The sequence below is a fragment of the Phalangium opilio genome, unplaced genomic scaffold (assembly GCF_054372755.1).
Source record: "Phalangium opilio isolate 3A_F unplaced genomic scaffold, DU_Popi_V2 ptg000042l_1, whole genome shotgun sequence".
NCBI lineage: Eukaryota > Metazoa > Arthropoda > Arachnida > Opiliones > Phalangiidae > Phalangium > Phalangium opilio.
In genome coordinates, this window is record NW_028324166.1 from 7,386,906 (window position 1) to 7,401,941 (window position 15,036).

Below are 15,036 nucleotides of genomic sequence, written 5' to 3' on the forward strand. Positions count from 1 at the left end.
AAGAATTCGACTTCTGTTTCTAGGAATTTGCATTTCTCTTTCTTTAGCTTCAGTCCATTTTCCCGTAATGTTGTCAGAACGGCATCGAGGCATTTTAGATGTTCTTCGGCCGTTTTGCCGCCAAGCAATATGTCGTCCAAAAATGGCGATACATTACGGTGATGCTGTAAGATTCTTTCCATGTGTCGCTGGAAAATTGCAGATGAGGATGATATTCCTTGAGGTAATCGGGTATATCTGAATAGACCCTTTGTCGTGTTTATCACCGTGAATTTTCTAGAGGGTTCGTCGAGCTCAAGTTGATTATATGCTTCCTTTTAATCTAATCTGTAGAAGTATTGACATCCCGCTAGCTTGGAGAAGATTTCTTCGGCTCGAGGCAGTGGATAAACTTCTGTGTCCAAGTTTGGGTTTACTGTCGTTTTAAAGTCCCCACAGATTCTTATGGAGTTCCTTTTTGCTGTTATGCGTTGGCCTTCATCGTGGTTTTTCTGTGTCTGAACCTTCTGGACTGGTACGATTGGTGACGCATACTCTGAAAAGGCTACTGGCTCCAGAATTCCAACTTTGACCATTCTTTGAATTTCCTCTTCTACATCCTCTTTCATTGCATACGGTATCGATCGTGCTTTGCAATATTTCGGTATGGCATCAGGCTTCAAAAGTAGATGAGCTTGCACGTCCTTTAACTTCCCGAGTTCCGGCGTGAAAAGGTCTGCGTTCTTGTCCAAAATGGTCTGTAACTGGCCATTCTTGGTTTCATCTCTAGATTGTTTCGAGGTCTGGTTTACTCTTGCGGAATGGTAGATCGATGGGAGAATGTTCAATGACGAGTATAACCACTTCCTTCCACATAGGTTTGGTCCGGGTCCATGTACTATTAAAACTGGCAGATCAGCCGTTTTTCCGTTGAATTTTACTGTAACCTTGGTTTCGCCTGTAATTTTTAGGCTATGTCCGGTGTAGGCTTGCAGTGGTGCTCGATTAAAAGGCTGAACCTTGTTCTTGTACCTCATTTTGTCGAACCAACTTTCCGTAATCATGGCGTGTCCAGAACCGTTATCTAGGTCGAAAGGGATGGGTGTTCCATTGACTTCTAGTTCTACTATCTCTGCTGGCGGTACCTCGTAATCTTCTTGAGTGAGTGTGGAACTTCCTTTAACGTTATAGACCGGGTATGAATATTCCGGGTTGGAATCTTGAATGTGATGGCTAGTACGAGGTTTCTGGAATCGACCTCTCTGCATGGGCTTGTTAGAATTTGCCGCTGTTTTAGCTGCTCCCAGACAGGCTGCCGCTAGATGTCCCTTTCTCTGGCAGTTATGACATGTTTCCTGAATGTATGGGCAATCACTTGATTTGTGTCCTCCTTTAGTGCATCTAATGCATTGGGAAGAGTTTGGTACGAATCTTCCAGGTTGAGATCTACCCTTTTGATTGGGATTTCGTTGGGTGTCCTGGTTATTCTGCTTCGTTTTATCTCGGTGTCGATTGCTTCCTACGGCATTGATGGTTGTCCCATTATCTCCGTTGGTGTTTAAAACGTGAGTGTTTTTCGAAGCGGTTTCCATCCCTTGAATGGCGTTAATTATTTCGTCCAATGTAGCATCTTCATCCTTTCCAAGCTCCTCGAAAACCTTGCTTTGCATTGACGGATTGTTTATTCCCAGAACCAGTTGTTCTAGAAGGCGTTCGTTCAAATTTGTTCCCATTTTGCAGTATCGGGAAAGCCGCTTGAGTTCGGCCATGTAATCAGCCAATGATTCTCCGGACTTCCGTAGACGTTTCGTGAAGTGAAATCGTTCAACATACTTGCATGTTTTCGGGTTAAAATGAGTGTCCATCGTAGACGCTAACGTGGCATAAGCTACTGTAGCTATGTCTGCTGGGAATACTAGATCCGTTAATAGCGAGAGTTCGCGAGCGCCAAGCAAAGTGAATAAATGATTTGCTTTCATAGCCTCTGGAACGTTGTTGACTGCGAAGAATGAGTTTAATCGTAGAGAGTACTGTTTCCATGTTTCGTAAGTACTATCGTAAGTTGAAAGTCTCGCTCCTTGCGTTCTAGGCATTGGATCGTTCTCCATCTTGATAATTATCTTTCAAAATCTTCCTTCCAAATCGAAATTGATGTTTGATAATGTTGATGTAGACCAAGGCTTAAGTGGAATGTTGATGTAGACCAAGGCTTAAGTTCCACTTCCTACTTCCTTTCCGGCTTCAGTTAAATTTGGCTTACGTGTTAAACCTTTACTTCTTTAATCTTGTATTAAAGTTTTTTTCTAAGCTTTCGTAAGACGTAAATCTTGACTCCACTAATTTAATTTCCTTCGTCAGGCGTCCTTAAATATAGTTGTAACTTGTAACTCACGAGCGTGGTGTTGAAAAAGTTCTATCTTCTTTTTGTTCCCTCGTGGACGTCGTCTGCCGGGGCTTCTGCTTTTTACTGGATAGCTTGCGAGTTGAGTTATGGAATAGTCCAGGTATCCGTTGTAATCCAATCTCGCCTCCGTCGCCACTTATTGTGTATGTCGGTTGAATAATAGAACATATGTATTCAAGTTATACCAATATCATAAATTATTTTATTAGCTAAAATCCATTAAAGCATTACAATAGAACTAACTAGTTCCGCGTCATTTTCCAGAGTGATCTCTAACGGTTCTTTCTAGAGATCCCTAACACGCCCCTATCGGTCAACTCGTGAACTAAGTCTTATCAGTAGTAGGTGTAATCTGTAGGCGTAATTACGTTGTTACAACAATTTCAAACAAGGTCTCTTATTCAATGTGATGTCATAGCATCAATATCTTCGTTATTCACCTCGTGAATGACTTTTAAATTTTAATGAATAGTTTTACTTCAACACAAACATCTAAGATATTATGGCTTATAAACTAAACAAACTCACGCTCGGTTTATCAGCTCCTTGTCGATCGGTGGTAGAGTTCGATTAAGTGGCAGTGTAACAACAGATGAGCTGAGAGATTCTTGCCCAAAATAGAAGCTTTTTTCAATTAAATCATCTTTCAGACTGCTAAACGCAAAAGGAGCTGAACCGATCATCAACAGCTCACTAATGATTAGGGCTTCCTTTCCTTCCAGAATTTCATTGTATATGGTACCTTCGGTCAACATATTGACAATTTCCAGAAAACCGTTTGTCTCAGTCAACCTTTCCAACAATCGTTTCATAACGTCATCCTTATCTGCCTGTAAAATATTTTTTCATAGATCCACATATTCTAAGATTTCAAAGCGACCAAAATCATCTTTGAAAACAAGGCAATAAACCATAAGTTTATAAGATATGTTCGATCCCTAAGCGTGCCACTGATTACTGAGAGCTTGTCAAAGGCTTAGTACAGACTAAATAGTAAGATGGAATGCAAAACCGCTCGAACTTGCTCGCCTTAAGTCTCTAGCATTACGAAGTATATGAAGTGTCATATTTATGGAACATTTCTTATAAACTTATGATAGACCCATAGATTCATGGTAGAACCCTGTAATATAAATAAATATCACTCTCCTTTTTCATCATTAGTACGTGTTCGTTGCTTGAAAGAAGTACACGAGGTTTCACAGTAGTATCTTGCAGTAACTGAGCAAAAGTGTCAATCTTTATGTAGCCAGAATCTGTGAACTTGGATTTACAGTTACACGTTATGCAAATGGATACAACGAATGCGAATACGAGATAAAAAGACAGCATTATTTTTCCAGATTCTCTTAATGGAAACCACTTTAAAGACAATCCTGCGTACACGAATAGTTGTTTCATAAACTTTACTAAGATTGAATTATCCAGAATGACAACAAAGGTATTGAAACCTTGACGCTTAATTTACCTTGATTGACTAAAGGTCTTAAATGTGCAGATAATATTTCGAAAAAGGATGAAGTCTTCTTGAAGAGAACACGAAGAATTGTACGTTGAACTAAGGCAACAACAACAATTGAGAAGAAGAGAAGTACAGAGACCTGAAAACGAGAGTTACGTTTGTTTTATTATCAATCTCGGTTTTCAACCAAAACTGCCAACAATAAATTGGTTACTAACATGATTTTCAATCTTTATAGCATTTGAAACGTTAGTAGAAGTGTACTTTACGGGAGGCTTTGAAACAATTGTGGATTTGCCAGTTTCAAACCAAGATGATAACTCGTAAAACGGAAAGTTTTGAAGACCAGCAGTCACATCGAAGGGTACGAACAATAAATCAATTCCCTTAAAAGAATAAAATTAAATTAGTCGAGTCGACCAATGGTGGCTTTGAAACTACACGCAGTGGCGGGCCGCCATTAGGGTATCCTCCTTCACGCCAAAAGCACCGCTAGAGGCAGTGCGAGTTGGCAGCAGACCTTTACCTAAAAAATAAAAATATAAAACCCTTCATCTTACCAGGTTATCGCTTGTTAGTTCTTCCACATCGATTTCCTTCAAGACACGTGATCTATTCACAACTCTGGAATATAAATTCGAACATGCTTCGTAGATACATCTCCCCGATTCCACAAGATTAGTTCCCTAAATCAGCCAAGTTACAACATACTATGAATTCTACTATATTTGCAAGTTTGATTAATCATAGTATTTCTGTTAATGAACAGGATTACAATGGTGATAGTTTAGTAACAACTTCAAGTTATGTTAAGATGAATTATAACCATCTTGTTTCGAAAGTCAAATTAAACTTTCAATTAATCTTTAAATTAACAACGAAATACCTTAAATTAACATTATAAAGATAATACTAGCCCTTTAAACTTAAACCTATCCTTTTAAAATAAACTGAAAAGAAATTATTTCGTACAATAGATGAGGAACTAGCCCATCAATGTTGGCACAGAACTTTCTAGAACCATGGGGTGGAAAAGATCGCCCCGAGCGTGGTACTATGCGATTACCTAGAAGAGAGAAGGGGAAGATAGGGGGGAGGAACGCTGAAAACCTCTCGCTCTTGGATTCAGGCTAGTTCAGTTCAGCCAAATAGTTCATTTTACCCTCCAAACTGGATTTAAAAGTCCTAGCACTGGCTGCGTACAAATCTAACCCGTGCATTGTTGAAAACATGGATCACAATTCACAAACATAGTGGTTTTGGTTTATGTTTTCTGGCGTAAGACCCTTATTATTTACAATTTTCATCAATCTCTCGCACTTTCGATCGCATTTTTTAAGGAAAAGGAATAAAAAACACGCCTTTTATTTTCCTATTTTTCGTTTCACAGTTTTTGCAACTCTTATATTTTCCCGTTTTGATAACTTGCTTATTTAACTTTACTATTTTCAAAAAAGAAGGAGACTTAAACTCAAATTTCATTAACTATTAGGTCAATATTGTTTGAAAATATTTTATAAAACCGTACCTTTAAAAAATAAACAATATTCAAGCACCGAGGCCCGAGGGGAAGAGTTTTAGATCAAAACGAAAACGCTAGCGCCAGACGCCAGTTCTATTTGATTCTATATAATTTGGGTTTCCTAAACTGTGGATCTGAACTGAACTTGAGATTTCAGACTTCCTGTTTCGTCAAATGTCTACCTCCCCCAGATTAAGGCTTCTTCCCCCTCTCAAGTAGGGAAGCGCATAGTCACACGAGCGCCCGTTAAAAATCTCCCGGACTTCCATTCTAGGGTACGATAGTTCTATATTTTCTTTGCTAGAACTAGCCTATACCCCTATATCCACAGTGGAAAATGAAATACCTAGCAACTACAGTATTTTTCAAGAACCCAGAAAAATGTCTCGCTTATTTAGACCCCAAGCAACAAGACCTTGAGTCACTATCCTGGTACCTGGCCCGAGAAACTTCTAGAACATTTTTTAAACCCTTAAACTGACCAATCCCAATTTGGTCCCAGAATTAAAAGTTTTGCCTATTCGTTGATAACATGAATACGCCCGGCTACATCATAAATATGGTCCACTATTCGCCAAACCAAAGTCAATCAACAAACGTCATTGTCCCAGAGATCCTAGCGAGAAACTAGAAGTTATATATACGAAATCCCTCGTGTCCCACCATCAGTCGATACCTGAACTTATTAACGAAACCCTGTCGGCTCATCCTTAAGAAATCCTTAGACCTACGGAGTAAATTTTAAATTGAAACTTTTATTTTATTCATTTTGATACCTTTATTTTTCGTCAATTTGAATCCTTAATTTTTCGGAAGAGAATTGGAGATTTTATTTTATTCATTTTGATACCTTTATTTTTAATCAATTTGAATCCTTAATTTTTCGGAGAAACTCGGAGACATTTTTTTTAACCCCTAAGTTGAAGAAGAGAAGGAGTGCGAGTGCGCGAAATATTAAAAGAAAAAAAAAGAAAATAACTAACCCTTAAATCGCAGAAAAGGAAAAATAATAATAATTAACCCTTAAATCGAGAAGAAGGAGAAAGAAACCTGAACCCTTAAGAAGAATATGGAAGAGGAGCAACTTGGCGTAAGAAATTAAAAACTTGAAACTATTTTGATAAACTGACTTGAAACTATGGTTAAAGAACTTAGATTATGGTTGACGGATTTATTCAATTTTACAAAAATCTTAACTTTCTATTTTTGAACATTATTGTTTTTAGTGCATAACTGCACGATTTTAACCTAAACACCCCTAAAATTTAAATTTGAAACTTAAAGGAGCAGGGGCGGACTGGCCATAGGGCCCCAACTGCCACTGGCACTGGGGCCCCAGTCAATGGGGGCCTCTTTTTCGGGGTTTGCATATTTCAAAATTGGTCCTTCACTAACTCAAAATAGTTACGTATCCATAAATCGGACATTGGTAAATGGCATCTCATAAGATAATGTTCATTTAATAATTTATAAAGCGGAGAGAGATCGTTTTGTAGTCTTATTGTTTTCGACTCTACTTTTATATCTTTGCCTATCCCACGAGAAACAAAACTTAAAATCGGTTTATATTTTACCTTCATGCTTAGTGAGAAAAGCGGAAAATAAGGGACTTAGAGCACATTAAGAGAATGCTCAAGTTATAAAACTACTACTCTTCATCACTTTTTATTTACACTGTTTAAGCTATAGTTGAAGATAAATATATTTTTAAGTTTTATATTTATATTTATATTTATATTTATATTCATATTTTCACTACCATTACCCACTAGAATTAACCAAGTGTAGCGCGGAGTTTAGGGCTTTGGAGTTTGGGGACGGTTAAAGCCGGTCGCGTACAAAATAACTTCAACTTTAAGTAACATTTAAAATAATATAACTTTATTTACATGAAGTTTAATAATGTGAGAAACATCTTTTCATAGAACCTCCTGGTTCCGCGGGTAAAGAGAATCTGCCTTTTTGGGCTCCTTCTTTTGGGGACTCAAAAGAGTTGTTATCTTTCATCTTTTGAAAGGGGATTCACCCCTTTCCTTATGGAAAGTTTTTAGGAGAGGACCGTAGGTATTTTTAACGGGGGAGGGCTAAAGCTAGAAGCCTCGACCTTGGTCCTCTCTCGTGGCAGGGCGATCTCAGCGATCTTTTAAGATAGGATATTTCGTACTATCAAAAGTAAATCATTGAAACATATGAAGTACGAAACTTGGGCGTCACAATCCCCCCCGGCCAGGGGTGCCGATATGTAGTTACAGGCACCAAAGGGGAGATAGTGGGTGAGCGCGGCATCGTAACAATGAGATTAACAGTCAAACAAGTAAATACACACAAAAAAACAAAAATTACAAAAAGCTCAACAACGAGATATTTCAATTACACAATGTTAAAGGAAGGTTGTTGCGCGACAATCCAAAAATTTTTAACAAAAGAACAAAATAGTAATATTATAATGAAAACCATGACCTAAGCCGGATAACGGACGATTGGTTTTGGATTACGTGTTGGTTTTGTAGTGGCAATACAGTCTGACAACGAGCTAGTAACGCTATCATTTCTAGTGCGCGCCCTGGAGGGTTTGACAATAGGGTTAGGCAAGACCTGCGCTGGGGACAGGGGAGCAGATTCACGAAGCTGATAAGGTTTCATATTCTGGACGTGGTGGGTGCCCATGGGAATGATTTTGGAGCCTTTGCGCTCAATTAAAACGTAGTTTACGTCTGAAGATTGGCGTTGGACCTCATATGGACCAACAAAGCGCTCCGACAGTTTCTTAGTCACACGTGCTGCCTTGTTTGACAAAACATGTGACCTAACCAAAACCTGTTGGCCAACAACGCATACGACGTGTCTGTGGTCCTTATCATATGCCTTTTTCTGTTTCACATGCGCCTGTTCCCTAGCAGCTATCACATTTTCGTGAATAATTTTATTCCGTTCGACCAGTCTAGCAACGTGGGCAGAGGGGGTGACGTCCTCGACTTGAGTAACCTTAGCTAAGACCCTTTGTAATGGAAGTTTCATTTCCCTTCCGGTGAGCATATAATGCGGACTATATCCGGTGGAAGAGTTTACCGCGGAGCGGAGAGCAAAAGCTAATTTAGGGAGCTCCTCGTCCCATTTTTGGTGCTGACCTTCGACGTAAGAAGCTATCATTGGCTTAATAGTGCGATTTTCGCGCTCGGTTGGGTTAGACTGAGGGTGATAGGTTGTCGTGTTACGGACCTTAACTCCCCAGTCGTAGCATACTTCCAGAAAATAATCGGAATTAAATTGACTACCGTTGTCAACTATAAGGATGCGAGGTACGCCATAGCGTGGGAAAACCTCATCGGTGAGCCTTTTGGCGATAGCGATTGAAGTTCCAGCTCGCAAAGGGAAAAGTTCCACGTATTTGGAAAAGTTATCCACTATCACCAAGAGAAAGGTGTTTCGTTTGGGGCTAAGCGGGAACGGACCCATGAGATCCGCGCATATCACTTCCCAAGCTTCAGTAGGCTTAATATTGTGAAGAAGCCCCGCTGGCTTTTGATTGTCGCTTTTGAATTTTTGGCACTTGTCGCAAGAGCCAACATAACGAGCGCAGTCTGGACCCATAGTGTCCCAATAAACTGTGTTCTTCAAGCGCCAAAGGGTGCGTTTGACCCCGAAATGACCCGCGGTAGGGTCGTCGTGAAGTTCGCGCAGAACGTTGTATTGTAAGGACGGAGGAATTACAGGGAGCCTCGCTATTGGTTGCGTTAGTTTAGCCTCATGCCGACAAGGACGGGTTTCTATCAGTCTATATAAAACGTCTTCAGTGACGCAATAGTTAGAACCCTTATTTTTAATTTTGCGTGCTAATTTGGGCGCGTTAGGGAGCTCTCCCGTTAATACATAGGTTTTAAGGGCCTGAACTTGGGGGTCCCTATCTTGAGCTTCGGCGAGCGTTCGCAACTCTCGAATAGGATTACTATTGGTTTCATGCGCCGCAATGGCACTAACATTGGGAATGTCCCTGATTTGGTCATCTAGCTGACAGCAAATTTCCTCAAAACGTGTGGAGTCCGTTAGATCATTGTCATTCGTGTCAATGGGGCAACGTGACAGAGCGTCGGCAACAACGTTGTCTTTACCTTTACGGTGCTCTACCTTAAAATTAAACTCTTGTAATTCGACTGCCCAACGGGTTAATTTCGAAGATGCGTTTTTCATTTTTGAAAGAAATTGCAAAGCACTATTGTCAGTGATTAACGTGAACGCGACGCAGTCCAAATAGTGTCGATATTTATTCGCGCTCCATACGACCGCTAATAGCTCGCGCTCGGTGGCATGGTAACGAGTCTCTGCCTCCTTAAGTTTTTTACTGGCGAAAGATATTACGCGTTCCTTATTGTCTCGATCAACTTGATACAATATGGCGCCTAATCCCACGAGACTCGCGTCTGTACGCAAGAAAAACGGTAGCGAGTAATCTGGGTAGCTAAGTATGGGAGGCTCGATTAGTTTCGCTTTAAGAGCTGTGAAACTAGTTTCACATTCGTCCGACCATTGGAGTCGGGTTGACGTCACGTTTTTGGTTAGATTGGTTAGGGGTAATGCCAAGTCCGAGAAATTTTGTATAAATTCACGGTACCACCCTACCATGCCAAGGAACGATCGAACTTCTTTCACGTTTTTAGGGCGTGGAAAGTTTCGGATTGCCTGGGTCTTTGTTAAATCGGTCTCTATACCTTGAGAGCTCACTTTGAATCCGAGGTACATCACCTGAAGTTGCATGAAGAGACATTTTTCTTTCTTACATGTCAACCCCGTTTCTTTCAAACGCGTGAGTACGTGTCCCACGTCTTTTATGTGTAAGTCAACTGCGGGCGACCTTACCAACAGGTCATCGAAGTAGATCTCAGTGTTTTTGGTGAGGGTTGCTTCAAAAATGAATTCCATACACCTTTGAAAGGTAGCGGGTGAATTTTTTAAGCCAAATGGCAAAACATTGAATTCATACAGTCCTTTATGCGTGACAAAGGCTGTGAAAGGCTTAGCACGCTCCTCCAGCTCTATTTGCCAGAATCCATCCTTCAGATCCAACACTGAGAAATACTTTGACCCCTGTAGGCGATCCAGCTGTTGTCTTATCAACGGTATTGGATAAACATCGGGGACAGTGATGGAATTCAGTTTACGGAAATCCCCGCAAAACCGAAAATCTACCTGCGTGTGGTCTGATTCTTCCCCTTCTGGTGCATTTATCCCCTTAGTCCCTTCCTCGGGCTTTCGAAGTCGCTTCTTTTTTATCAAAAGAATAGGCGAAGAGTAGGGGGAATGGCTTCTTCGAATTATTCCGTCCCTTACAAAAATCTTCTTAAGAACTCTTAAGAAAATTCCTTGGGAAATTTCTTTGGAAATCCTTAAGGCGTTCTTTAGGAAATTGGGGAATATTGGCCTCTTTTTCTTTGGAAATTACTTTGGAAATATCTATGGAATTTTCTTGGGAAATATCTTTGGAATTTTCTTGGGAAATATCTTTGGAATTTTCATGGGAAATATCTTTGGAATTGTCTTGGGAAATATCTTTGGAATTTTCTTGAGAAATGTCTTTGGAAATATCTTGGGAAATATCTTTGGAATTTTCTTGGGAAATATCTTTGGAATTTTCTTGGGAAATATCTTTGGAATTTTCTTGGGAAATATCTTTGGAATTTTCTTGGGAAATATCTTTGGAATTTTCTTGGGAAATGTCTTTGGAATTTTCTTGAGAAATGTCTTTGGAATTTTCTTGGGAAATGTCTTTGGAATTTACTTGGGAAATGTCTTTGGAATTTACTTGGGAAATGTCTTTGGAATTTACTTGGGAAATGTCTTTGGAATTTACTTGGGAAACATCTTGAGAAGTGGGTAAATTAATTTAGCCACTTGGAACGAGGATAGTTCTTACATGCAGAACCATATCCCAATACAGGGAGTGTAGTGAACTACACCCCTTATAGCGAGGGAAGTTCTCGCATGCAGTGTGAAATTGCTTATGAAGTCAGACATTTAATCGACTTAAAAACATCCGTAAACGGCAGAAAGTTTTAACCTTGTGCAATTATATGGGGTACTAAGTGGGTTTTGGAGGCTTTAACGGCCAAGCAGTAGATACAGACGTTGTTGTTAAATTTAATAAAGCATATTCACTCAGAGTTTTTCGAGTATCAGAAACGCGTTTAACCTAATTTTCTCTACAATGTTTTTTAAAAAATATTTATTTTGGACTCTAATTACGCTCGAAATAAAGATAAAACATGCCATATGAGAATTAAGCCAAAATTCCGACAGACAGCTTAGATTCCCTGTAAATCTAAACATAACGATTTTAATTACTCTTATTTACTTCTAAAGAGTTAGTACCATAATTTTCGTCATCCACAGACTTAAAATACGAAAAAAATCCTTGAAAAATCTAGTTTATTATGATATGTTTACTTTTGTATTTGGTTTCGTAGAAATTTATAAAATTGCAATCAAAGTTTTGTGTTTGGAAAAGGCCTAGTTAAATTTTGTTTCGATTGCTGACGTAGTAAGGAGAAATTTTCACTCTAGATGTTGCTCACGTGACGCCTGTTCAGCGCCCCGTTAAACCTATTTTACTTAGATTCGCGCGGCATTAGTAGGCTCGGAAGTCTCGGGCGCACGCGCTTGGCTTTTCCGCGAGATGCCGTGAGTGACGTAGCAAGGAGAAAAACCCGCCAAATATCTTCTCTGCAAATTTGCTTTTGCCCCAAATTTCAAGTTTTCGAAGTGTTTTTTCTGTTTTCCCTCATATTTAAATATTTATTAAGCATATTTTTGGAATCAGAAGAGTTCGAACTCTCTAAAAACTAAGGTTTTCTTTAGATTTGAGATAATTTTTAAATCAGTTCGCTATTCCTTTAATCTATTTTATCCTTTACATAAATACCTCACGGATTATTAAAGGCAAAAAAAAAAAAAAAAAATAGGTAAATATAACATTCCATTTCAGCGCTTGCTGAGCCTTAGCTACGGGGCAAGCCTTCGTGAAACGTTTTTTAAATTTTTTATCCATCAAGTTAATGTTTATCTAGGAAAACTTTAGCAAAACAATTTGGGTAAAAATATTTTGAGATAATTATATGTAAAGCATAACTGCAATATATCTGGCCCATTGAAATTCATCTCTAAAATTCTCAACTAATTTCGTTGGAAAATAAACCCTAGAGCTTCTTTGGAAATGTATCTCTTGAATTCCAAACGAATTTCGTTGGAAAATAAACCCTATATCTTCTTTGGAAATTTATCTCTAGAATTCTTATCGAATATCTTTGGAAAATAAACCCTAGACTTCCTTTGGAAATTGATCTCAAGAATTCCTAAAGAATTTCGTTGGAAAATATTCCCTAGACGTTCTTTGGAAATTTATCTCAAGAATTTCTAAAGAATTTCTTTGGAAAACAACCCCTAGGTCTACTTTGGAAATTTATCTCTAGAATTCCTAAAGAATTTCTTTAGAAAATAATCCCAAGAAATTCTTTGGAAATTTATCTCTAGAATTCCTAAAGAATTTCTTTAGAAAATAATCCCAAGAAATTCTTTGGAAATTTATCTCTAGAATTCCTAAAGAATTTCTTTAGAAAATAATCCCAAGAATTTTTTTGGAAATTTATCTCTAGAATTCCTAAAGAATTTCTTTAGAAAATAATTCCAAGAAATTCTTTGGAAATTTATCTCTAGAATTCCTAAAGAATTTCTTTAGAAAATAATCCCAAGACATTCTTTGGAAATTTATCTCTAGAATTCCTAAAGAATTTCTTTAGAAAATAATCCCTAGACCTTCTTTGGAAATTTATCTCTAGAATTCCTAAAGCGTTTCTTTAGAAAATAATCCCTAGACCTTCTTTGGAAATTTATCTCTAGAATTCCTAAATAATTTCTTTAGAAAATAATCCCAAGACATTCTTTGGAAATTTATCTCTAGAATTCCTAAGGAATTTCTTTAGAAATTAATCCCAAGACATTCTTTGGAAATTTATCTCAAGAATTCTTTAGGAAATTCCAAGGAAGTCTTTGGAAATAGTTTCTTTAGAAAATGATCCCAAGGGCTCCGTAGGGTTCCAAAGAAATTCCTTTAGAACTCTTAAGAAGATTTTTGTAAGGGGTTGGCTAACATGTTTTCAAGCTGGGTTTCCACTATAGCGCGCTTGGGCGGTGATAATGGGTACGGGCGTGATTTAAAGGGTACGTCGGTAGTAAGTTTTATGTCATGGCGTACCACGTTCGTTCGCCCTGCTTTCCCAGTGAAGACTTCCGGAAAGTTTCCTAGAAGATTTTGCATAGTTTCTACTCCCTTTATTTCCTCTTCTGTTAGGACGATTTCATTAATCTCAGGGGGGGAGGTGTCTAACAAGAGTTGTTGTTCGGGTATAGAGTCGATTGCGCTGATTTGAGCAGGCGAATCGTCGATAACCCCACAATACTTTGAACCAAACGTGGTTTTAGAGGCGAGGAGGGGAAATTCTACGCCTTCATCTCTAAAGGTGAAGGTCAGGTTATGCGGTTTAGCGTGAAGGCCGGTATGGATACAGAAATCCCAACCTAACAGGAGTCCGGCAGCTAACTCTTCCACAACTATGAAATTCCACTTCCAAGTCCTATCTTGAATCTTAGTTACAAACATAGCTCTTCCCAGCGCTTTAAATTGAGATAAATTTCCCGCTTTTAGGTCTATTCCGGGAATGGGTTCTAGACTCAAACTGGGCGTTTTTATTTTATCGTACACGTCCTTGGCCATAACGGTAACATCGGAACAGGTGTCTAAATACGCGGACCCCTGCCATGAACCTAGCTTAATAGGGACTTTGGGACGAGCGTGACTTCGCTCATTGCATTGCACAATAGGCGGCTTCCCGTGAGTGAGCAAATCTTTCTTACTTCGAGGAATTGTTTCGGCCTCAGTCGTTGTGAGCTCCCGCCACGTGTTTAAAGCAGAAGCATTATCAGACTGGTGGGGGGTATTGCTAATTGTGGAAACGCTTGGTTTGGACCTTTCCACTTTGTCATCACCCTCTCCTTTGGCTTCGCGAGCTTTGCGTTTGCGACATTGCCCAGTCGTATGATTAGTTTTATGACAATAATCGCATTTCTTATCAGGCTTAAGTTTTGGTTTATGAGAGTGGTTCCCTTCTAGCGGAGCGTCACTTTCACGCAAGTTGGAATTATGTCCTTTCTGAAAGGACGGTTGGTCGTTGCTCGACTTTGGTCGTGCCCAATTGGAAACAGTGCTATGATTTTTGAAGCTATTATCGTAATCTTCGCATTGATCTTGAAGATACTGAGCTTCCTGAGCGGCAGACTGAACGTCCGAAAGAGTCGGTTCGTTCGGAACGCGCATGTTTTTAATCAAATGGGGGTTTAAGCCATTCAACACGCGCCTGGCCACTTCGTGCGTGGACATTCCAGGGTCTAACTGTTTACAAAGCTGTTCCATGGACAGAACAAAGTCGAGAACCTTCTCATTCGGTTTTTGACGCCGACCACTGATTTGGGCCTCGATTTGACGCTTGAAATCGCGACCAAGAAAAGCTTGACAAAATGTATGCCTAAACTGTTGCCAGTTTTCGACGAAATCCATTTCGCGATCCCACCAATAACTATTATTGCCTTCTAGCATAAGGGGTATATAATCAAGGATTTCTTCGT

The 15,036-nt window shown here is 39.2% G+C and overlaps 1 protein-coding gene and 1 long non-coding RNA gene across 2 annotated transcripts; one reads left to right on the forward strand and one right to left on the reverse strand.

Annotated features, from left to right (window-relative positions):
• Nucleotides 1-283: 283 nt before the first annotated feature.
• Nucleotides 284-3,015, reverse strand: LOC149678803 (uncharacterized). Its single transcript, XM_089836752.1, has 2 exons — nt 2,912-3,015; nt 284-2,834 (listed from the first exon to the last, which is right to left on the reverse strand). The coding sequence occupies exon 2, from the start codon at nt 2,085-2,087 to the stop codon at nt 318-320; it is 1,770 nt and encodes a 589-aa protein (XP_089692878.1). The 5' UTR covers nt 2,088-2,834; nt 2,912-3,015; the 3' UTR covers nt 284-317.
• A 475-nt stretch (nt 3,016-3,490) lies between these two features.
• On the forward strand, nt 3,491-7,144 carry LOC149678804 (uncharacterized). Its single transcript, XR_016366157.1, has 3 exons — nt 3,491-3,824; nt 3,882-4,209; nt 4,409-7,144. It is a non-coding gene; the product is annotated as an uncharacterized LOC149678804 (long non-coding RNA).
• The last annotated feature ends 7,892 nt before the right edge of the window (nt 7,145-15,036 follow it).

Bases quoted from the DNA above. Each gene is read 5' to 3' on its own strand.
- LOC149678803 (XM_089836752.1), bottom strand. From the start codon at position 2,087: ATGGAGAACGATCCAATGCCTAGAACGCAAGGAGCGAGACTTTCAACT.